The sequence below is a fragment of the Megascapheus bottae genome, chromosome 26 (genome assembly GCF_031878675.1).
Source record: "Megascapheus bottae isolate mThoBot1 chromosome 26, mThoBot2.hap1, whole genome shotgun sequence".
Classification (NCBI taxonomy): domain Eukaryota; kingdom Metazoa; phylum Chordata; class Mammalia; order Rodentia; family Geomyidae; genus Megascapheus; species Megascapheus bottae.
Genome location: NC_143534.1, coordinates 19636305 through 19660037, shown reverse-complemented (window position 1 = coordinate 19660037; position 23733 = coordinate 19636305). Strand labels below are relative to the sequence as shown.

General features: G+C 44.0%; 1 protein-coding gene across 2 annotated transcripts in view; it reads left to right on the top strand.

The window, feature by feature from the left end:
- Window positions 1-23733, top strand: part of Jcad (junctional cadherin 5 associated) — a 63451-nt gene that overhangs the window by 18770 nt on the left and 20948 nt on the right. The window contains exons 1-2 of one of the 2 annotated variants that reach the window (XM_090319094.1): window positions 4080-4178; window positions 20384-20726. In XM_090319094.1, the coding sequence (XP_090175220.1) occupies window positions 20443-20726 (284 nt within the window). In that variant the 5' untranslated portion in view covers window positions 4080-4178; window positions 20384-20442. Of the gene's footprint in view, window positions 1-4079; window positions 4179-20383; window positions 20727-23733 lie in introns of those variants that run through there. The other variant, XM_090319095.1, reaches the window with a different exon arrangement.

Below are 23733 nucleotides of genomic sequence, written 5' to 3'. Positions count from 1 at the left end.
TAACTAGACAGGGGCTGGGAGTTTGGCCCATTGGTAGAGTGCTTGCCTAGCATGCAGGAAGACCCAGGTTTGATTCCTCGGTACCACATACATGAAGGTTGGAAGTAGTGCTGTGGCTTAATGGTAGAGTTTTAGCCTTGAGAAAGTCCAAGGACAGTGCTCAGGCCCTGAGTTCAAGCCCCAAGCCTGGAAAAATAACTAGACAGTATAGCTCTGAATTAATATTCAATTTAGTTAATTAATTAATATTAATAGCCTATCCTATTAATATAATTGACATAATGTCTATTGTACTGCTTGATTTTAGTACATAAAACCTCATCTAATTTTTGTATAAGCATCTTTGTTTAACTTTTCCCAATAAGTCAATAAGAGAGAATCCAACTTTTTATTATCAAGAACATTCATCTTCTTTAGTAAATACGAGAACTAGTAACAGACAAAGGGTGAAAATAATCAAAGACTGTCTAAATCAACTAAAGGAAACTTTATAGTGGTCAAAACAGAGCCCTAAAGGAAGCAAAAATGAGGGTTATTTTAGGTCTTTGAAAGAGCTATAGTAAAGAAACAAGGCTCTTGCCTCCCCCTCCCCCTCCCCCTTTAAGTAGGCCCTTATGCATTCTTTCTTTGGTCATTGCACATCTGCCCCATGACTCAGTCAACCAAGTTCCTTCCTGAGTTTGTGAAATCCCTTGTCCAGGACACCAGAGGAAGGCAGGGACACTGAGCATCCGGACTGATTCCTACCTCATGCTCACAGGCTGTGCTAGACTTCTAAACCATCATGCTTAAGTTGTTTGCCATTATGTTTTATGTTTTCCATCATGTAAACGAGAGAGGTATTTTTTCCTGTGCTCTAATCTAACATCAAGTAAGACAGAAAGGGACTGAAGGGACAGGAAAGTGGGTGCTGATGGCCAGATTAGGTTAGGGGAAAGAATGCCATTCCTCTTGAGGTCAGAAGAAAATGTACACAGGTGTTTTCTGAATTACTAAAGCCCAACTTAGGAAGAAATGTCCTCTACTATAAAACTGTAATGATAAACATATGTGTTATGGGTGCATGTGTACGAATAAAAAACAAATACATCAACTGCATCTGTCTTTGCCTATAGATACTTATTTACACGTCTGTTTTCCCTCATTTCCTGTTTACCATCCTATGCCCAGGCATTCATAACCAATATGGAAATTAGCCAAATGGATTTTTCTCATGAGTCTTCTTACACTTAAGTCAGAGGTGTGTGTCTTTCCAGCTTTACTTTCCTTCGTCCCCGTCTCCTGATTTTATTTGCAGATCTTCAGAAAAATCTTCTCCCTCTGATTTTGAACTCTCAGTACTACTACAATTTTGTCTCTCCAAAATTTTCTTGTTTGTCTAAAATGACCTTAGTCCTGGCTGGAAAGCATTATTAATACAGGCTAGTGATGCGTCAATCCTGAAGAAAGAGGTAGCCAAGCATTTTGAAACAAGGTCACCATGATAAAGAGCCAGGGTCAAGAAATGGGAAAAAAAAACAAACCCAGCTCTGAAATCTTTGAAATAGTACATTCATTTTCTTGTGTATGGTACAGGGGTTTGAACTCAGAGCTTTACCTTCACTAGGCATGTACTCTACCTTTTGAGTCATGCCTCCAACCTGCCATCTTCTCTTGAATCTCTAGCATCGCAATCTCATTACCTTCCCTCCAAAAATCTTTCTGCTAAAATGTTTTCTTTGTTCTTTTTTTCTTTCATGGGCCAGAATTGGGGCTTGAACTTAAGGACTTGACCTCCTGCCTGGCCTTTTTGCTTAAGGCTGGCATCCTACCACTTGGGCCACAATTGTACTTCTGGTGTGTGTGTGTGTGTGTGTGTGTGTGTGTGTGTGTGTGTGTGTGTGTGTGTGTGTGTGTGTATGCTTGGGGCTTGGGTGCTGTTCCTGAGTGCTTTTGCTCAAAGCCAGTGCTAAACCAAGCTATCCACAGCTGACTTCAAACTTTGATCCTCACATCTCACTCTTCTGAGTAAGCTAGGATTATAGGCATGAGCCATCAGTGTTCAGCTCACCATTTCTTATTCAGCTTCCTTTTGTTTAGCTTCTTTCTTAGCACTGTATCAAGGTCATCTTCTACTGCAATTCCACAACATTTCAGCTACATTATAAAACTTTTGTGGCATTGACCCAGAAACTTAACAATATGACATTGTCTTAAGAGAAGTGGGACCTTTTTTTCTTCCAAGGGCTATTTGTATGTTTATAACATCCTTCTGGGGCTAAACAAACTTCTCCATATAGGCAGATGGCTGCGGGCAAGCAAGAGAAGTATATGTGTCTGTCCCATCACATACCAAATTGTTTCTCAAGCCTTATACAGCCTAAGGGCTGGACATTCCCCTTCCCTGCATAGGGAAAATCTGTACCTGATGAATAGTCTCATCTCATGGTAACATTTGGCTCTGTGTGTGACATATGTAAGTATATATACACAGCCTATGCATTTTATATATACATACTCATGTATGTGACTATACAAGTACATACATGATACATATGTAGATAAGTGATTCTGTTTTTAGAAGGGATGCATATAGATGCCCACAACAACACAATGTCATTTTGTTGAGTTGGTGAATTGAGGGGAAACAGATTGTATATGTCATTGAAGCAATCCATGCTTGGAAAATATCTTTTTTGATAAGAATTCCTACCACAACTATTAATAACTGCCTCCTCCAAATGTCTCCTGTGTTTCATTTGCCTTTAGGAAAATACTGAAAACGAATGCCATCTTGGTTTTCTAGTCACAACATGATGTTTGTGTCACAACCCACCTGTTCTTCAAGATGTTGTCCACAGTCTTCCTGATGGTTTCAGCAAAAACTACACTTTTGGTAGCAGAAACTGAGGTTAGCAGAAGTAATATCTTCACAAAATCGCAAAGGCCACCAGGATTGGAACCCACTAACTTGTCTGTTCCCATCTCGCCTTTGTTTCCTCAGTTGTCCTGTTGATAAAGTAATAGAGCACTTAATTATTCTGTTCTTTCCTTTCTAGCATTACTGGTTTGGATTTTTTGCCCCACCCAGTTTTTATTAGATTATATAGGATCTTTACTTTTGGGCTCAATAAATTATATGATCTCTATGAGGAGCCTATCAGGCTCAGATGTGAGGACATAGTGCAAGTTTTTAGTTATTAGCAAGAATGATTTAAGTAGTAGTGATTTATTTAAGTAGCTACTGGCTACTAAAACTTTGATTAATGGCCTTCTGAAAACTTGATTTTGCAATGACACTGGGGGCAATGTTTTTCACTGTTGACTAGGTTGACTTGACTTGGACACCACTTCCTGCCTTTCTCTAACTTGTCAGTAAAGTTTATCCTCCTATGTCGTCTCTCTGCCTTCCAAGGTCTGAGAACGTTGCTCCAGTGCGGATCCGGGCAGCATATCAGTCCTTTTGTCCCTTTGCAGCTAAGAGAGAAGCGTGGGGTGGAGGTCCCTGGGGTCACTGGTACCTGCTTTGCTTGCCATCACTGGTGCTTTTGCGTGTACGTGCACTGTTTCCATGTATCTGTGTTTACGTCAGTGTGTTTTGTGGCTATATTTATGTGATCCTGTATGTGGCTGAATATGGATCTGCTTGTGTGCATCTCAGTAGCACTTGTGCATGAGTGCCCGTGTGTATTTGTGTGTGTTCTCAGGGTTTCTCTCCATGTGGACTTTTCCTGGTTGACCTAGCCCAAACACAAGTGACAAGAAAAGACCAAGGGTGGTCAGTCCACCTGTGATTCTTGTAGATTCTCAGTCAGGCCTCGGAGGAGGCTTGTGCACCACCAACCAGGCTCTTGTCCTGGCCCTGTCTTCTCTTTGCCAGGTCCCAAAGTCTGGAGGCAGCTGGGGAAGTGGGCGGGGCCATCAAGTCGATGGGCGGGGAGATCCCGGGAGAGGGCGGGGCTAGCAAGCCAGTAGGTGGGGCGATCCCGGGTGTGGGCGGGGCGAGCGGGGCGGTGGGCGGGGCGAGCGCGGGTGTGGGCGGGGCGAGCGCGGGTAGTGGGCAGGGCGATCCGCGGCTCTCCGGGCATGCTCCGCTAGGGCGGCTGCTGGCGGGGCTGGTGGCGCTGGTCCCCGGCCGGCCCGAGCGGCGGCGGCGGCGGCGGAGGCGGCGGCGCGGGACAGCATGAGGGGAGCACTCGGTAAGTCCTAACGTCTGTCGCGCTCCTGACCCCCCCGGCCATCTGGCTCGGCCCCCCCGCCCCAGCGCCTCGCGGGCCTGGCCCGCAGGATCAGGTTCTGGACCCCCAACTTCTCCCGCCGGGACGGGGTCCCTTTCCCCGCCGCGCTCGCTCGGGGGGTGCCGCGCCTCGGGTCGCAGCCCCGCCCGTACCCCCGCTCCCTCCCCCCCCCCCGCCCCGCCGCGAGGTGCCCGAGCCCCGGAGCCGGGCCGCGCGGCGGCGCCCCAAGCCCGCAGCTCCGGGGTTGGGGGGCGCCGGCCGGGTCGGGAGGGTCCCCGCCCTTAAGGTGCGGGGTCCCCGGCGCCGGGCTGCCCTAGGCGGGTCCGAGGCCGGGCTGGCGGCGCCTCGGGGCGCGGGGAGGGTCGGGACGGAGGGTGGGGTCCCCCCGCCGCCCTGTCCACGTCGCCCACCGCCGCCCGGGCCCGGCCGATCCCCATCCTGGGCCCCTCAACTTCGCACACCTTCGCCCCCCCTGGGACTGACAGCCCCCGGTCCGGGTCCCGGAGGGGGGGCTCAGGGGTCGCGGCCCCCCCCGCCCAGCAGCCGCGGACCCTGCGGGCGGGACGGTGGGGAGGTGGCAGGCCGGTGGCCCCCCGGCTCGGCTGGGTCCCCTCGGGGACTGCACGCGCCCACCTCCCGCCCGCGGGTGGAGACTGGGGATTTTGCGCCCGCCGCCTCCCCGCCGGTGCCTCCTCGCCGGTGCCCGGGGCTGCCCGGCCCCAGGCTGCTCCCGAGGCGCCCGGGGAGAGCCGAGAGCCCCGCCTCCGGGAGGGCTGGCTGCAAATCCCGTTAATCGGCTCCTTCTGAGGGGCGGGGGTGGGGGGGTGGGGATGGGGAGGCTGCCGGCCCCGGATCCGGGCGCCCACACCTCCACGCGCGAGGTCTCCACACCCCCCACCCAGGTCTCCAACGGTCCACCCCCCCATGCCAGGGCTTTCCTCCATGCCCACAGCCACCTCCCACCCCTTGTCACTGGCCACAGCAGCCCTGCGTGCGGGGATTTGAAAAGGAAGCTGTGATTTCACTAGTGGGGAAAGAAAAAAAAAGTGGAACTTTACTCCAGCACACCCTGGCCTGAGCCCCGGTCCTCGCTCGTCTTGGGGGAATGCCCCCCCACTTCTTCCGCACGGGCTCTCCCCAGTCTGGATCTCCCCAGTCTGGATGCCTGGGCGCCTGGCCTTGACTTCCAGAGAAGGGCTGGGCCGCTGTGGGTCTCACAACTCCCGGGTGCATTTTTTTTTTTTTCGGGTGATGATAATGTAAAGGATGCTTGTTCCCACACAGTTCTGGGTCTTCCTTGTTTGGCATGTTTTTCAGACTTAATAAAGAATAGACCTCTCAGGGATGAGGGGTGAGGGTTAGAAGATAGAGCCGTCCTTGGAAAGTGCAAGCTGGGATTCTAGCAATCAGAAAGATAAATTCTCTAACCAGAAAAACTAAGAACAACTTAAATTTTTTATTTTATTTTATTTATTTATTTTTTGGTAAACTGAATGAGCCTGGGAGGCCAGACAGATAAAAAAAAACCTTAGGAAAACAATACCTTGTGTCAGGCTCTTTCAGATTTTAAAAGCAGGAATGCATAAAGATCCTTGGAAATTATGGTGATTCTGTTTTGTGGGAGTTGGGTTGGTTTTAATGTGAAATTAAGAGTGTGCTAAGTCTCTTTGATTTTCCCTAATGTCCTGTTGGATTAAACTTAATTATTTACCTTGTTATTAAGTCTAATTATTTGTCACCATCTGAAGGTCTCTCTTAGTTACTCTGAACCAACAACGTGTGTAGCAAACTTTCACTCCATCCACAGTGGTCAAATATTTGTTGAACAGAGGCCTTTAGTCTATCTGTTGGGCCTTTCTCCCACAAAATGTCACCCTCTACTGCAGCGACTGGAAGGTCAGGCCTTTGGCAGGCCCAAGAGATTTAAGGGACTGGGTGGATGGAGGAAGCCCTGTTTGGGGGCCCGGGGGTGGGGGGGTGGGGGGGTGTAGTTTGTCTTTCTACTCCCTTGTAGCTTAACACAAGGAGTTGGAATGGCTGCTTACTCTAAGAGATTGACAGGCTCAACTAACTCTCTGAGAGATCTCAGATTCCAGAAGTCTGTACTATATTGCTCAGTAGTTATAAGAATGTAATTTGGTGATCTGAGATACACAGTAAAATAGATAAGGGGCATTTTTTCACTTATAAGGAGATGAGTATGACATGATCCTTGAATTGGACATTTTTGAAATGCATAGATAAATCTTTTCTAACTATCACTACAGAAAGCCCAGAAGTTTGTGTCTTCTCCAAGTCCTTCTTGTCCCCTTTAGTTTGGAAGAACAATAAACTATATAGTAGGAGGCCAGTTTTCCCATTTAATGAGCTTGGCTAGACTCCCTGGTCATTAATCTAGAGAGAGTTTGGAACATGGAGTGTAGGGCTGAAACAATTGTTCTGTTGTGGGTTTTGTATTTTGGTAAGTAAGAACTTTATCTCTGCAAGCCATCCAGTGGACTTAGCGTGCTGCTGCTGTCTTTTGGTTCTCAGCAGTTATTTTCACCTTTTGGGAGGGAAGGCTTATTTTCCTCCTCCTACCTTCCATTGTGCTTTGTTGGTGAGCTGCTGGAACACGGAGGGACCCACAAAACCTGCAGCCAGGGAAGCCCGCTGCCTTCCTATATCCTTCATACACTAAAAGGTGCTTCAGAGGAACCACAGAAATCTCCCTCCACACCCCACCTCCCCACCATCTCTGAACACTCGGCTATCTTGAATTTTCCAACTGCATTTTCCAATAACTTTCTAGATGATATGATCTGAAGCAGCCTGGTTAGATGAGCAAAAGTTTCTTATCAGACCACTAGTATTTCCTGCTCATTAGTTACCTCTGAACCTTACCTAATAAGGTGGTTTGGTCTTTATGTTCCTACTGTTGGGAATGAGTGCCCCTGTGTCAAAGAGGAGAAGGAAAGTGAAATGAGAGCAAGTTCTGAATTTTGCACTGCTTACTTTTTGAAATACCTATGTATGACTTTTGTAATTAGAAAATAAAAATGGAAAAAATGATGAGAAATCATTTGAAGCTTAATATGTTAATAAAACCCTGCGTCTTTTATACAAAAATATTTATAAATACAAAAGCCAAATTAGTATGTTAAAAGTTTACTGAAATACTTTAGGAATCTTAACATAGTGTACTTGACATATAGGGAGGCTAAGAAAATAAAAACTCTAACCTATTATAAGATTGACAGCTATTTTTCTGCAAATCGTCCCCAAATCCAGAGAATTTTTAAATCTTTCCCAATTTTGGTCCTTTCTTAATGACTTGCAGTCTTTCATAAATGTTAGTGAGGAACTTGGGGTTTCTTAAAAAAATGGAAAGAAGTAGCCAAAATACTAATTTTGTGACACAGTTGTTAGAGGTGAAAGAAAAGACAGGAAGCCAGAAATATCACACTAGTTGTGGGGAAAAAAATAAAACTGGGAGGAGTTATAAAAGATAATGCTTATTAAAAACTTTAATTAAAGTGTCCAATGGGCACTTTTTCCTTTTAGTCGCTTTTAATCACTGCCTTAACACACCCAAATCAACACAACTAACATTCCAAGATTCTTTTGATCTCAGACTCAAGTTTTCCATCTTTTTTTTTTTTTTTGTCACCTTATGGAGAGCTAACTCAATGATGCTTGCCCTGCTAATGTGATTACTTCATAGATTAAATACCCTTTTTATATCATCTTCAAGTTTAACAACTTGAGTGCTTGGCAAAGCTGGCCAACACACTGTGTGGTATGGTAACAAGGATTTGTGAGAACTTCTTGTTCCCGGAACTTAGAATGGAACCATGGGGTTATTTCTTTAATAATTAAGACTAGAAAAGGAAATGGCAATCCTATTGTTCACAATAAAATACACAATTCTACCATTGAAAGGGAAAAGCAAAACTGTAGAAAGCATTTGCATACCATGTATCAGCAACACGCACTCCATTCTGGTTTGTTTAATGTTTTGGCTATTTACCTCTTGTTTAAAGAAAGTACTTTGTTACATATTAATCATAATGTTAGAGCTAAAAGTTGTCAGTTGAAGAAATATTTACACTGAACTGCCAACAATTTGAGGGACCAATTACATCTTAACTATGGAATGTCAGTGAATAGAAGGGAACTTGGACTTTTAGAGGAATACCATTAGCTCCGGAGACCTAGAATGCAAGTTATAATTGTGTGTTAGATTTGGGGCAGAGTGTGTGACTTTGAGCTCATTGGAAACAGGTTGGGTTCTCACAGCAAAGAGACTCACATGCTCTATATTGTCTATTTTCTTTGGGGCTAGAATATGAACTAAAAAGAAAAATATCTATTTACTGTCAGAATAAACTTTTAGTATCTGCTGTTGGTGGGAGAGTATGGTGAGCTATGTTATTTGTGAAATAATTATTCTATAACAACGAAGGCTACTAATATTGTGATTTGAATCTAACTTACAGTGAACATATGGATCAGGTTTTCACTGATGGTGACTGATAACTAAAGATGAAATCAAGTTAATATTAATCATAATGTATATTAATGATATATATATATCTAAGCTTATATGAGGAATATACATGTATGTTATTAAGTCTGCTAAGCCTATGAAATTGTCCCTATTTGACCATTTAATTTTAAAAAAATGAGCATGCATTAATTGTGCCAGGGGAGTTGCATTATGACATTTCCACACATGTGAACAATATTTCCTTATCCCATTCTCCATAAAACAATTTCAGGTTTCATTGTTCTATTTTTATTCAAGCAAACAAATGAGTTGGATGACATTCATCCTCATTCAAGCTCTTCTTTAGCCTTCACCCCACCCACCAGTATCCACTCCAACACACAGACTATTTTACTTTTGAGTCATTCTCTCTGCCTCCCTGGTATATGAATGGTACCAAGGGGATATTTAAGATATATGCGTATTGCATTTTGATTAGAATAACCCTTTCTATTATTTTCTCTTTCCTAGCCCCTCAACCTACGCTGATCAGCAGCTTTCATGGAGAGTCCTTTTGTAGTCTTCTTTCTTTCTTCCTCTTTCCTTTCTCTCATCCGTCTAAAATAGTCCCATAGTTAGAATCATGTTCTATGTGTGTGTGTGTGTGTGTGTGTGTGTGTGTGTGTATGTGTGTATCTGGAGAGAGAAAGAAGCATGTGTGTGTGTGCGCGTGCTCATGAATGGCCACTCGCATATCCATATGTGTATGCATATACTATATCACTGTATGGTACATATAAATTTATATATAGGTATATATGAATATGTATATATTTATGAATGTGTATAGCTTTTAGATATTTGACTACTTTTCACTTGCAAAATAGCATGTTCATACAACTTGACTTAACCCATTTCATGGCAGATAATTACAAAAATAAAGTATAAATAAAGAAAATGTTAAAAACAAAACTAAACTGAATCTAAGAGCAGGAACTGTGGCTCAAGTGCTTTTGCCCATGTCTTAGCTACTCAGCAGACTGAGATCTGAAGATGAAGGTTCAAATCTAGCTTAGTCAGGAAAAGTCCATGAGACTTTTATCTCCAATTTATAAAAAGCTGGAAGTGGAGCTGTGGCTAAAAAGGAAAAGCAAAAATGCTCACCACACACACACACACACACACACACACACACACACACACGCACACCCCACGCAAATACACACAAACAACTCAAAGTTTAGTATTATTGATATTTGGGTTTCTTCTTATTTTTTTTCCCTTACTGTGCATATGGCTATAAAAAGAATTGGTGTCCCACTAATTTAGAAGGGTATATTCTGTTTTTATTATTAAACATGTAAATTTAGCACGAACATTTCCTGTGCCAAAATAAACTTGTACATGAAAATAGAATTCTATGCATATGTGTACAATATTATATGGCTGTTTAGCTAAGTTTTATTATAAACAAACCATTGTATATCTCATCAGGATGAATCCTAAGAAGTGAGGGCTCATATATGTAAAGATATTTACTACCTACTACCTGATCGCTTTTAGGGAAGGAAAAGTGCATCCTCTCAGGACAACCCCCCCCCCACTCCCCCACCCCTCCTCACCCCCCGCCACATATGCAGCCAGGAAGAGAGCATTGCCCAGGGAACCCTCCTGGCCCTTACCACCAGGCAGAGCTTTGCAAATATTTCCACTGAGTACCTGGTATGTGAGTAATGTCATTCCCATTTAACTTGCACTCCTGTGATTCCTGATGAAGATGAGGTGGTTTTTTTGTGTGTTTATTTTTTCCCCATATTTTTAATTATCTCTTTCTCACTCATGTTCTAAGGAAAGTTAACAAGGAAAGAAATATTCTGGTTCATGTAATGGGTTTACTGATGTCTTATTCTTTTCACAATGAGAATAAAATATTGTTTTTGTTTTTTGTTAGTCAAGGAGCTTGAACTAAGGGCCTGGGCACTGTCCCTGAGCTTTTTAGCTCAAGGTTAATACTGTGTCATTTGGAGCCACAGTGCCACTTCCAGTTTTCTGGTGGTTAATTGGAGTCTCATGGACTTTGTTACCCCAGCTGGCTTTGAATTGTAATCCTTAGAAATCAGCCTCCTGAGTAGCTAGGATTCCAGGCAGGAGCCACCAGTGCCTGGCTGTAAATATTGCAATTTTTATAAGTGGAAAGGGAGGAGAAAGTACTGTCTTTTAAGTGGCATTTATTTGCTCTTGGCCATTGGTGATCCTAGTAATGAGAATATCCATGATGGAAGTAGCACCACCTAGACTTCAACCTCTACCAGGAGGGTAGTAGTGGCTGCCTCTGATTTCCCAGTTGTCTGGCATGTCCAATACAGAACAAGTGTCTTGGTGACTTTTGGTTAGAACAAGTAAGTGTATGACACCTGCTCTCTGGATGGGGACTTGCAGGTTATCTCCTTTTTAGGCCTCCTCTTCCAGTGTGTGGCCATTTACCTTTGCTCTCTTGATTGGCCTCTGCACGGGTGCTAATGAGGCCAAGGTCAGAGGTTCTGTCCACATGACCTAGTTAGCTTTGTTCTCTGTCATGGCCACAAGCTGTATTCAGCCCTCAACCCCCAGCCTGGGGGTGGAAGAAATAACAGAGAACAGGCTGGGGAGTAGGTCTCCCGTGGGGCAAATTTCAGTCATTAGGGTTCTAAGGAACTGCCAGGTTTCTTACCTTTTCTCCCATGTAGTGTCCCTGGCTGTATCTAACTCAACACACACACACACACACACACACACACACACACACACACACACACACACACACACACACACACTGAGCAGCACAGAGAACTAGATAATCTGATAATGAAGAGGAGACAACTCAGCTACACTTGCAAATGCCATTACATTGTTAACCATTTCTTGATTTTGTAATTCCTCTCATTTGAATTTAAACCTTGTAGCAGATAATTAAAAGAAGGCTGAAATCTGCTACACAATACATTGCTTTTTGTGGTTTCATTCAGTTTTTTGGAAGGGACAAATAATCTTTGATTTTAAAAGACCCACTTGCCTTGATTTATGGGAAAGAAAGTTTTATAGGAATGAGTGGGTTAAATAAAAATTAGATTGCCTGTCATTGTCTCAAGCCTATAACTATTCCTAGTTTCTGTAAATGAAATGACTGTTATCCTAGCTACATACACCAAAGCAGAAATCTATAGTGTTTCTCTTGAAAATTACTTTTAAAAACATATTTTAGGGCTGGGAGTTTGGCCTAGTGGTTAAAGTGCTTGCCTAGCAAGCACGAAGACCCGGGTTCGATTCCTTGGTACCACATACATAGGAAAAAAAAGCTGGAAGTGGTGCCGAGGCTCAAGTGGTAGAGCTCTAGCCTTGAGGAAGTCCAAGGGCAGTGCTCAGGCCCTGAGCTCAAGCCCAGGACTGGCAAAAACAAAAAAACAAAACAAAAAAAACCATATTTTATTGTTATTGTGAAGGTAATGTACAGAGGGGTTACAGTTATATAAGCCAGGTAATATGTATATTTCTTTTTGAGCAATGACACTTTTTCCCTCCCTCTCTCCCAGTTTTTCCCTCCTTTCCCTACCCACAAATTGGATAGTTCATTTCCAGAATCACTGCATCCTTTGTCCACCCTTTTTGTGCCCTCTCCTACCCTCCCAAATTCAGATAAACCAATAAACAAGACAAAGAAAACAAAAGCAGCAACAGTAAAAAACAAACAATTTTTTGGAGTTCATTTCAATAAATATTATTTAATATGATCATGTGAACATAGCTATTGAGTATGATCATCTCCTAAGAATATCCTCCTTTGGTTTCTCTCTATGTGAATACTTAGAGACCTATATAACTTATCATGTCCTAGTGTAATTTTTTTTTTTTTACCATCCAGTGTGTTTACTTGTAGATTCATAGGCACATTCTAGTTACTACAAATGAGGGAAACCATGCAATCTATGTTTCTTTGGGTCTGGCTTACTTCACTTAATATACATGTTTCCAAGTATTTGTTTCCTTATGAGTTACCTTTTTTTTCTGAATTCCATTGTATATATTTTCCTGATCCATTTTTTTCCAGTCCTGGAACTTGAACTCGGGGTCTGAGCACTGTCCTTGGGATTTTTGAAGGCTAGCGCTTTATCACTTGAGCCACAGAGCCATTTCTGCCTTTTTCTGGGTATACGGTACCAAGAACACCAAGGCTTCCTGCATGTTAGGCAAGCACTCTACCCCAGGATTAAATACTTTTATCACTTCCCCTTCCCCCATTCTCACCTTGAGTATTCCTTCAGTATTCTAACTACTCATACCCTCTCATCTTTATCTTTCCTATTTATATTTTTCCCACTTTGACCCCTCTGAGCACCTTAGTCCTTTCATTTTGCCACCACCCTAAAGGATTCCTTCTCTACATTCACTTGTAGTTCCCACTATCTACCCAAATGTAGCCCAAACTCTACTAATTCATCTTATAGAGTGACTATTTCTATAAGAAACATTTCTTTGTTTTGTAGAGTATTTATCACAGGGTTGGGCAATGTGTGTAGCCTGTGAAGGCCACAAAGTAATGAAATGGTGTATTTCTGAATGGATCACTTTACCAAGCATTTAGAAGTCAGGCTAGCCTGGCCATGGAGACATTACCATTACATGGGGCATGACCTTGTATAAGTGTGCATACACACACGTGTGCTGTGTATATAAGGAAAGAATCATCTTTAGGAGCCATCCTGATTCCAAAGAATGACATTTTTTTCCTGCTTAATACGTACATTTTAAGTTTAATGCCACCCTGTCTTTTTTTTATTTGTATTTATGTATTATTTGACAAATTAGGAGACTTTTTGATGGTAAGGAAGAAAATCTAACTGGATGAATCTAGAGTAGTAGCATGAACTTCAAACCTAGACAAACTTGAGTTCAAGTCTTGAGTCTGCTACGTAGAGGCCCTGTAACTTTGAACGTGCAGCCTCGTGTGTTTCTTTTTTGTAGAGAAGCTGTTCATATCTATCTCAGGAAATGTGCTGGAAGCACACAATGAAATACAGTATTCTAAGCAGCTAGTAAAGTGTCTGGCAAAAGGCAGATATGCATGGGTGGCTGATATATTGTTCTGTGTGTCCTGTGATCCTGGGTTAAGGCTGTTTTTTTCTTGTGGTTTGTAGAAAGAGAGTTTATAGGGGTCATTGTGCAAGGGGCGTGGAGAATAAATTAACTAAGAATTGAAGGATACTCTTTGTGAACGTCCTCATCTACTAAAAAGTATTTTGAGCACTTTACAACCTGTCACAAGCATTCCCAAAGGGAGAGAAAGATAATAGGATATAAAGCTAGCGGCATTGTGAATTCATCACAAAGCCTCGCCCAGACAAACTTGGCATTCCAGCTTTGCTATTTCTTTACTTTACCTGTTTTGATTGACCCCTTCAATTAGAGGCTGAATGATAGTATTTCTTTTTTGGTCCTATCTCATGAAAACATAATTTAAAACTAGTCTAATAGAGAGAAAACCTGGTCTTCCCATACAGCTAGATATGCTGTGTGTGTGTGTGTGTGTGTGTGTGTGTGTGTGTGTGTGTGTGTGTGTCTGTGTGTGTCTGTGTGTGTGTGTGTGTGTGTCACTGTTTCCTCAATTAAAATACAAGTTTTGGGGCCGGGAGTTTGGCCTAGTGGTAGAGTGCTTGCCAAGCATGCATGAAGACCCAGGTTCAATTCCTCAGTACTACATATATAGAAAAAGCTGGAAGTGGTGCTGTGGCTCAAGTGGTAGAGCTCTAGCCTTGAGAAAGCCCAAGGACAGTGCTCAGGCCCGGAGTTTAAGCCCCAGGACTGGCACAAAAAAAATTGCTTTCTTTTGTGTGTGTGTGTGTGTGTGTGTGTGTGTGTGTGTGTGTGTGTGTGTCACAGGACTTGAACTCTGGGCCTGGGTGCTATCTCTGAGCTCTTTAGCTCAAGGCTACTGCCCTACCTCTTGAGCCACAGCCCCACTTCCCATTTTCTAGTGATTAATTGTAGATAAGAGTCTCACATTCTTTAGTGCCGGGCTGGCTTTGAACTACTTCCTCAGATCTCAGCCTCCTGAATAGCTAGGATTACAGGCATGAGCCAGCATGCCCCATAGTTTTAAAGCTTTTTATTTTTATTTTAATTATAGAAGACCAAACAATCAATTCAAAGTTTGTATTTAGCTTAACTGGTTATGAATGTCATATACTTAGCATAAGCTCATTCATCTACAGAAAGAGAACTGCATAAATGTAGCTTTTCTTCTTTGTATAGATGGAGCCTCTACAAAGTTTGTTTTAATCAGAAGGCTTAACGCAAGCTGTACAAAACCAAAGTAGGGAAGAGCTAGTAGCTGGGCAGTGGGTGGGAAATTCTTTGAGCTACGTTACTGATCCAGTCCTGATTGCTCTAAGATGGAGCAGTGCCACAAAGTCTAATAGAAATGACCATCTTAAGGTGAAGCCACATCTGTGACAGATCTACCTGTTTCACATAGGAGAAAGCCAAGGCTGGGAAGTTGGGAACATGGAGAACAACCTCCTAGCAAGAGTAGAGACAGGTGGAAATGGGTGGGAGGAGAGAGGCAGGTGGAGTGGGCATGTTTGTGATGTCAGAGCCCACGCAGCTATACTTTCCACAGCTGGAGGAGTCACAACTGGATACCACACGGTCCTTAGAGAAACAGGTCAGCAGGGACACTCGTCCCTTCATTAGGCTGTCCCTTTTCATTGTGGTGATAGTGTTTTTAAATCGCTTTAGAAATGGTATCTTTAAAGTGGTGGAATAATTCTAGCAATGTATTGGCTCAGTGAAAAGCAGGAAGATGGAGAAAGCATAAGAAACAGAAAGAGGGTACTTCCCTCTGCAAGGAGTTTGGGTAGGCTAGGACAGCTGTCTCTGTTGTAGAAGAGTCTGATAAGCCAGGTGCTAGTGCTTCATACCTGTCATCCCGGCTGTTCAGGAGACTCAGATCTGAGGATTGCAGTTCAAAGCCAGCCTAGACAGGAATATTCATGAAACTCTTATCTCCCATTAACCACTAGAAAACTGGAAGTGCCACTGTGACTTAGTGGTTGAGCATTAGCCTTGAATGAAAGAGCTCGGGGACATTGCCCAGGCCCTGATTTCAAGCTCCATGATCAACAAAGAAAAGAAATGAAAAGAAAAGACAAACTTGTTTGACTAAGGAATTTCACATAGGTTGATGAGGAATTAGAACCAGGCATCAGTGGTGGCATGCCTGCATTCCTAGGTATTCAGAAAACCAAGATCTAGAAGAACTGGATGGCTTGATGCCAGCTCAGTCAGCAAAATTCATGAGAATTCTCCAAAATAGCCAGCAAAAAAGCCAGGTTGGAGCATGGTTCAAGTGGTGAGACACCAGTCATAAGCTAGCAAGCAAGCTACACAAGTGTAAGGCCCTGAGGCCCAGAACAGGCCAAATAAATGAATACATAAGTAGAATAGGTGCCCGTCAATATATGAGAGTGGATAGTTTTGCTATAAAGCTTTGATTGCTGTGTGTACACACGTGTAGTGGATAATAATGAGGACAGAAAAAATCTTGTGAATTAGCTACCTTGACCTTGGCCAAATGGTACAAGTCTTGACCTCAAATTACCAGTAACATCTCTTATTTTGAACCACTCTGACTAGATGTACTTTGAGTATTTAATTGATGGAAACCCAATAGTGAAGGAAAACACTTTTGGAATGAATGGACTGGGAAAACATTCTTTTTGTACAGCCTTGAAGTAGATGATTAATTTGGCTGAGGTAGTTTTTAGGGACTTTCCTGATCCAGAGACTGCCCCTGTCACAGTGCCCTGACACTGTAGAGAGGTGGCAAGCTCTCATCGCTAACTCGTGTATGCTGAGTCTTAATTGCTTCATCTCCATCTGTCTTACAGCTAGATGGTAAGACCCTCAAGGGCACAGAGTGTGTCTTACTCATCATCTTCGTGCTGCCATATGAAAATGATAGAAATGTATTATAATGTTTTACACTACTTAAAGCACTGTTTAGCTGGATACCAGCGGCTCATGCCTATAATCCTAGCTTCTCAGGAAGTTGAGATATGAGGATCGTAGTTCAAAGCCAAGGAAGTTCCTGAGAGTCTTTATCTACAATAAAACTATCCAAAATGCCAGCAGTGGCCCTGTTGGCTCAAGTTATAGAGTGCTAGCCTGAAGTGAAAGAAACTCAAAGACAGTGCGTAGGCTTGAGTTCAAGCCCCAGGGTTGGAATAAAAAAAAAAAAAAGCACATTGTTTCCCATTCTTAGTGACTTAAATGGAGGTTGGAGTATTCACTCATGAAAGGACAAGGCATATGGGTGATAGAAAGTGAGTATGGCTTTGAAAATTGATAGCGATATACCAAACAATAGAAAAAGAAACAAGAAATTGTTCGAACTAAATGGAAAACGAATATCAACTGCAAAATCTTTCCAAGTAACTCTTCAGAGAGAAACCAGAACTATTATAGCATATTCTTGAAAGCTCATTTATACCTCTATACTCCGAATAGTCCAAGGAGGTAGAAAGACAGTAACATTACCATTTTGCAGATTAGAAACTGAGTTGCTGGGGTGGCTATTGATTCACTCCAGAGATCACACTTAATCCTTGCCATTCCCTGCCTTTCCACATTGCAACCAGTAGTTATGATAATGACAGTGATAGGGTTTATGTCCCAATTGGCCCTGTGATGTCCTGAACACAAACCCTTTGAATTAGTGGCTAGTTGAAATAGTTAAGATGCTATAGCCCTAGAAAGCTGTTATCTCCGGATTGGAAAGGATCTTTTAAACCTGTTGGATGCCAGAGCCCCCTCGTCAGCCCCTCATTTTTCCTTCCTGGTGGCCAGGGTGAATGAGTGTGTGTGGTGAGGAGCCTGCTACCTCTTAGGACAGCACATTCCATTTTAAATAGATAAGGATGCTGAAGAAGCATGCTGGTATGGCAGAGATTAGAAATAGCACTGACTGTTCAGAAATGGCCACGGGGAGAGGTTCATGCTTAGTGTGTATGCAGAAAGGGGCAGAAGCCCACGCTGTGAGATAGGCTGGAAAAGGCAGAGTGAGATCTTAAGAACAGAAGGTTTCCATGAATTTGGGTGGAGACTGTTGGGTTTGTTATGGGACTCCTGAGTCAGCTCAAATCTGTCTAGAAAGCCTGTGCAGTCTGTATCCCTGTTCCTTATGGGCTGCCAGCCTCTGAGGAGTTAGCAAAAGTCAGACCACAACAAGGTGCTGGTGGCTCATGCCTGTAATCCTAGCTACTCAGGAGGCTGAGATCTGAGGATCATAGTTCAAAGCTAGCCTGGGCAGGAAAGTCTGTGAGGCTCTTATCTCTGATTAAATAAGTGAAAACCAGAAGAAGAGCTGTGGTTCAAAGTGATCAAATGTTAGCCTTAAGCAAAAGAGCTCAGGGACAGTAATTGAAGCCCTCTCACTGACAAAAACATTAATAAATAGAAGTCAAACTTCTAAACCTTAGACTTGTAAGGCTAAGGTTATGGCTTTCCTGAGTGCTGTTTATGGCTTGACATGATTGGTCATACCATTTAAGGTTTTGCTGACCATGTTTGTAGACATATTCCTTCCTAAGCCCAGTAGACCGATGCCCTGTGACCTACCTATGTAAGAGGATTTCTCTACCACTCTGACAAATTCCCCAAGAATAACCAGATCTGGGTGGGGCACAGAACAATGGAGACCTTAGTGTAGGCCGCTGGGTTTCTATTGCTAAGCTATTTCTTTACCCGCAGGTCTTTGTACTTATAGTCGATTTAGGTATTAAATGCCCCTCATCCGTGGATACATGTATTTTATCTAAGGAATTCCTAATCATCCTTCAAAACCTGTCTCAAACCTCTTTCTCCCATGTGTATATCCAGGAAAATTCTGTGTGCTAGATGCTGAGAATGTGATATTGAACTCAGAAAAGCTTCTGACCTCATAACCTGCATTTGTTACACATTTCCTCTGTAGTCCCAGCTCAGTGATTTCCCCAAGTTCTCTGGTCCTACCTTTTCTGTGTAGGGCAAGAGTGGGAATCTTTTATCTGCCAAGGCCCATTTAGCTGATTCTAACAGCATCATTGTTAGGCCATGTAAAATTACCAGTACAGGTAGATGGCTGAATGGCAGACAACTAGAAGCATATATGTTTGTCATGAGCCAGTGATTTCATGAGGTGAATTTCTCACCCCTCTCTCAAGGAATGAGAGTCACAGGAATGCAAGTCTTACAGTGTTCATGTCATGAAAGTGTAGTAGTTGCTGTGAGTACAATAGCTGTTAGAGTTTGTTACCCTTCCATGCAATGGAGTGATATAATAGGAGATCACAAACCTGCAAAAAGCCATCTTCCTCAAGCTGATTCCAGGGCTGTGCTGCCCCTGGGCTCCAGTGCAGGACACAGACAGGACAGTGCCCATATAGGGGCACTTCCTTTGGGTGACACAGAATGAATGCACTAAGCAGAGGCAGTTTCCCCTGGCAGGAATTACATGGTCATTGTTTACCATGGCCACAGAGACTCTGTGTCTGTCTACCAACAAAATGGGGCTGGAGTCAGCCAGGACATTTGCCTGCCTTTCACATACCTAGAAGAAAGAAACTGGCAGCCCTCCTGTCATGTAATGCCAGGGCTTCTGCCCCTGTTCTTTCTTCTTTCTTGGTCTCTTGCTTTTAGAGAGTTTGTGCCTGGCCAAGCTATGAAAGTCAAGGCAGGATTTGGGTGTGGACACCCCAGACTGAAAGATGTGAAAGATTTCCTCCAAAATCACCTGGGGGAAAAAAAAAATCTTAACAATTTCATGCAGAATCCAGACACCAGAATCCCAGCACTAGAGAAGCAGAGACAAGAGAAATCAAGTTCCAGACTTTGTTTGTCTCGACTAACAAACAAAACAAACAGCGGTGCCTTTTATCCATATTCCTAGCTGCTCAAGAGGCTAAGATCTAAGGGTTACAATTCAAAGCCAGCCAGGGAAGGAAGTCCATGGGACTCTTATCTTCAATCAACCACCAAAAATCTGAAAGTGGAGGAGTGGCTCAAGTGGTAGACCATTAGCCTTGAGTGAAAAAGCTAAAGGATCGTGCCCAGGCCCTACATTCAAGCTCTTGTATCAGTGAAAGCAAACCTCAATAATATGAACACGACTAAATAATGAAAACATTTTGTACGGAAAAGCAAACTCTTGGTTCCCATTGTGGGCTGTGTCTGTTTGATTGAGCATTGCTTGCTTTTCCATTCAAAGCCTAACTGCTAGCTAGCTGTCCTGGGTGCAGCACTTGCAGTTGCTCCTCTGCTTCCGCTGAGGTGTTCTGAGGCTCTGCATTGATTAAAGAACTTGCTGTGGCCCTCAAGAGCACAGGGCCTGTACAGATGGAAGCAGGAATGTGAAATAAGATAAAGCTATACGCTGGGAATTGCTCTTTTTAGAAACATGAAGTTGTAATTGCAATACACACGTCTGTGTTTATTTTGTCTTTGCCCTTTGGGTCTGCTGGGTTGCAATGAGTGGGAAGAAGCCGCAGGGCAGAAACCAGAGATAACTCCTGCCTCTCAGGTACCGGGAGAGCGGTTTCAGATGAAGCCAGCTACGTGGCTCAGCTTTCCATGAGCCTTGTGCTGTGGATAAAGGCACAAATGGATGTCTCTATTTTTGTCTCCTTAGCAATGGTTTCTGCCACCATGATGGTTCCATCTAGTGAGCTCTGCTGACACCAGCCCATCATGTACAGTGTGGAAGATCTCCTGATTTCTCATGGATACAAACCATCACGTGACCTTCCAGGACCACGTGAGGATAATCCCAAGGGGCGCAGGCAAGCCAGATTGAGGACTCGAGCAGAACATGACCTGCTGAATGGGTATGGAGATGATCCTGCAGCTTTTGCCCCCAGTCAGAGCTGCCAGGGGAAGAGACCAGTGAGTGACTCTGAGAGCCGCCGCAGCACGCCCCCCGGAGGCCACAGGGAGCATCACAGCACCTCTGCTCCTCGGACTTCTGAGGCCCGGTAAGCTTCCATGGTGACCTGTCATTTCTGACTTGACATTGAGTTATACATAAGTAGGTGCTCTCAATTCCTTATATATGAGTAGATCTGGAGAGGGAGTCAGGGGCCAGAGACTGGAACACCTCCATCCTTTGTGGTATCTGGAGTCCTCCTGAAGCCAATAGCATTGGGTTGGCCGAGGCTTTGGTAAACAGGTGTACGCAGACATGATAGTACTCTGAGCACTGCACAGAGCACTGCTCTTCTCTGCTCTCCCCTCATGTTCGCTCGCTTCCCATAGAGATCACACTCCTGTATGTCCACCCATACAGTAAGAGTAGCTTTCTTTGTGTTTTTTAGTCGATCATGGGCTTGAACTCAGGGCCTGGGTACAATCATTGAGCTCTTTTGCTCAAGGCTAGCTCTCTCCACTTGGGGTCACAACACCACTTTTGGTTTTCTGGTGGTTAATTGGAGATCAGAGTCTCATGGGCTTTCCTGGCCAGGCTGGAGTTGAACCACAATCCTCAGATCTCAGCCTTCAGAGTAGCTAGGATTACAGGTGTGAACTGCCAGAGCTTGGCTACTTTGTCGTTCTTATCCATACAGCTCAGTATTTCCTGAGTTTCAGAATGCTGAAAGGGGCAGCTGTGAGGAAGCTAATATTTTCTCTTGAATGTTCTTTTACTTCCTCTAGTTTTTGACCTATGTACACACTGGCCCTGAGGTGGGTACTAGGGGAGTATCTCTTTAGGACAGAAAAAGACAGTGGATGGGCCGGGAATTTGGCCTAGTGGTTAAAGTGCTTGCTTAGCATGCATGAAGACCTGGGTTCGATTCCTCGGTACCACATATGTAGAAAAAAAGCCAGAAGTGGTGCTGAGGCTCAAGTGGTAGAGCTCTAGCCTTGAGAAAGTCCAAGGACAGTGCTGAGGCCCTGAGCTCAAGCCCAGGACTGGCAAAAAAAAATAATTAAAAAAAAAAAGACAGTGGAATGCCCAGCAGGGGATGGGTGCTGTGAAATTCTTTTCTAAACAGGTTCAGTTGAAGGAAATCTCTGCTATTCCTGCCTGAAACTCTGTCTTTTATGCAGGGAAGAGAGATCTAAGGAAAAAGTGATTTGAGAGGGAGTAAATAGATGCCAATAGTTAAGAACGATAAACAATGTAAATAAATAAATAAAATAAATAAGAAAGACAGGCCAACCACACCGTGACTCCTGTGAACTTTGGATCTGATTGAACGTGTTCTGCCAGTTCCCAGCCTTGGTCCCTTGACAAGTGCAGCAGCTGTGGTCTTGCTGCCTGTTCCATCGCACACAGTGACCCCTCGCTGGGCTGGTCTCCAGCTTTGGGGCTCATGAAGGGCAGGATGGGCTGTCCATCTCCAAGCCATCAGAGGACTTGGACAAGTTATGAGGTCTTTTCTAATGCCAGCTTTCAGGTGGTTTGAGGTCAGAGCTAGAGTGAGGACTCATGCTTGGTGTAGGCCTTGGTATAGAGCTAGGCTCTGGGCTGCTAGCTGCTAGTGGCTTCTGCCTTGTTTAGGGCCAGGCCAGGACACAGTCTCCCTAGATGAAGAAAGGGTCTCAGTTCTGTGAGTTTGTCTTCCAGCCACCCGGTGCTTGACTCTCATGTCACTTCCTTATTCCCATTCTTCTTTGACAGGCAAGGCCATGTCCTCTCCTATCTGAGGAGATCTAGAAGGAATATTTGCTGCTATACTTACAATCGGTAGCTTGTAGAGTTTAAAGTTTTCCTTCTCTCTGGACACCGTCAGTAGAAATATCCAACATCCAACACACAGTGGTATTGCCATGCCCCGGGGCTTGACTTGAATTTCACCTGCTGTACATCTCATCTGTTTCCTCATTTGCTGAAGATGCTGCGTTCACAGCTTTCCTGTTAGCACGTCAAATGATACTGAGCATCCAAGATGGGAAGAGAGACGTGAGGAATGGGCCAGGTTGCTCACTAGCCCTTATGCTTCTGTGATGGAGACAGGACCAAGAGTTAATGCCCTTTTTACACAGTCTATTTGAACCAATAAGTAGAGAAAACTTGTCTCTCACAGGTCTATATGAATGTGTGGGACCCTACTTATAGCTGGCGAGTGCAGCGTGTGGGCTCTGACCCTCCATTGTGTGACATCTTCCCCGGGGGAAATCCAGAATGCCTCCCAGGCCCCTACCTCAAGCCCCAGCAACCAGTGTTTCCTCAGCTGAGGAAAGCCACACAGAATCACCACATGGTCCCCACTCCTTCTTCAGGGAACTCCTCTTCTTCAGGTTCCCCCTCCCCCCATGGAAATCTCTTCTAGTACTTCTGTCAATGCATGCCTTAATTCATCACTGACCTCGTTAATATCTGTTACAGAACCCTGGACTTCATAAACACTCATTCCTGAGAGAAATTCTCTCGATCAATCCTCAGCACCTGCTGAGTATTTCAGAACACAGAAGTTGACTGGTGAGGCTGAGTCCTCTACTGTGGGGCTTTCCTGGATGGGTGGATGGGGTGGCCAGTAAATGACTTGTCCTTTGTATGCCAACACATGAGGCCAAGTAAGAAGAAGGACACAGCCATAGATTCCATAGAACTTCTGATAGATTGAACAGCTCTGAGTGGAAAGACCTTCTTCCTTTGTGGATTCTCTGTGTAGCAGAAACTGAGACCCACCCCGTATGAAAAGACAGCTTGTTATAAGGATTTGTGTTAGAGTTAATAGTTGACTACTAACCTATGGTGCTCTGCTTAGTTTGCAGGTAAAGAATGAATGGATTGGAGTTGCTGGGTACTGTAGCTTTGCTAAGGATAGTCACAGGAAAGGGAGGGAGGGGCTGGGAAAAACATGGAGACTGGAGCTTTGCCCACATCAGCTTTGGATGATGATAGTTTCCAGGACACAGGGTGCTGACCAGGCACCCCAAGACCTGTTGTTTTCTCTCATCACAGACCTAAAGCAATCCTAAAGGCATGGCATTTTCTCCTATTTTAAAGCACAACGAGGAAAACTCCCAAACCACCTA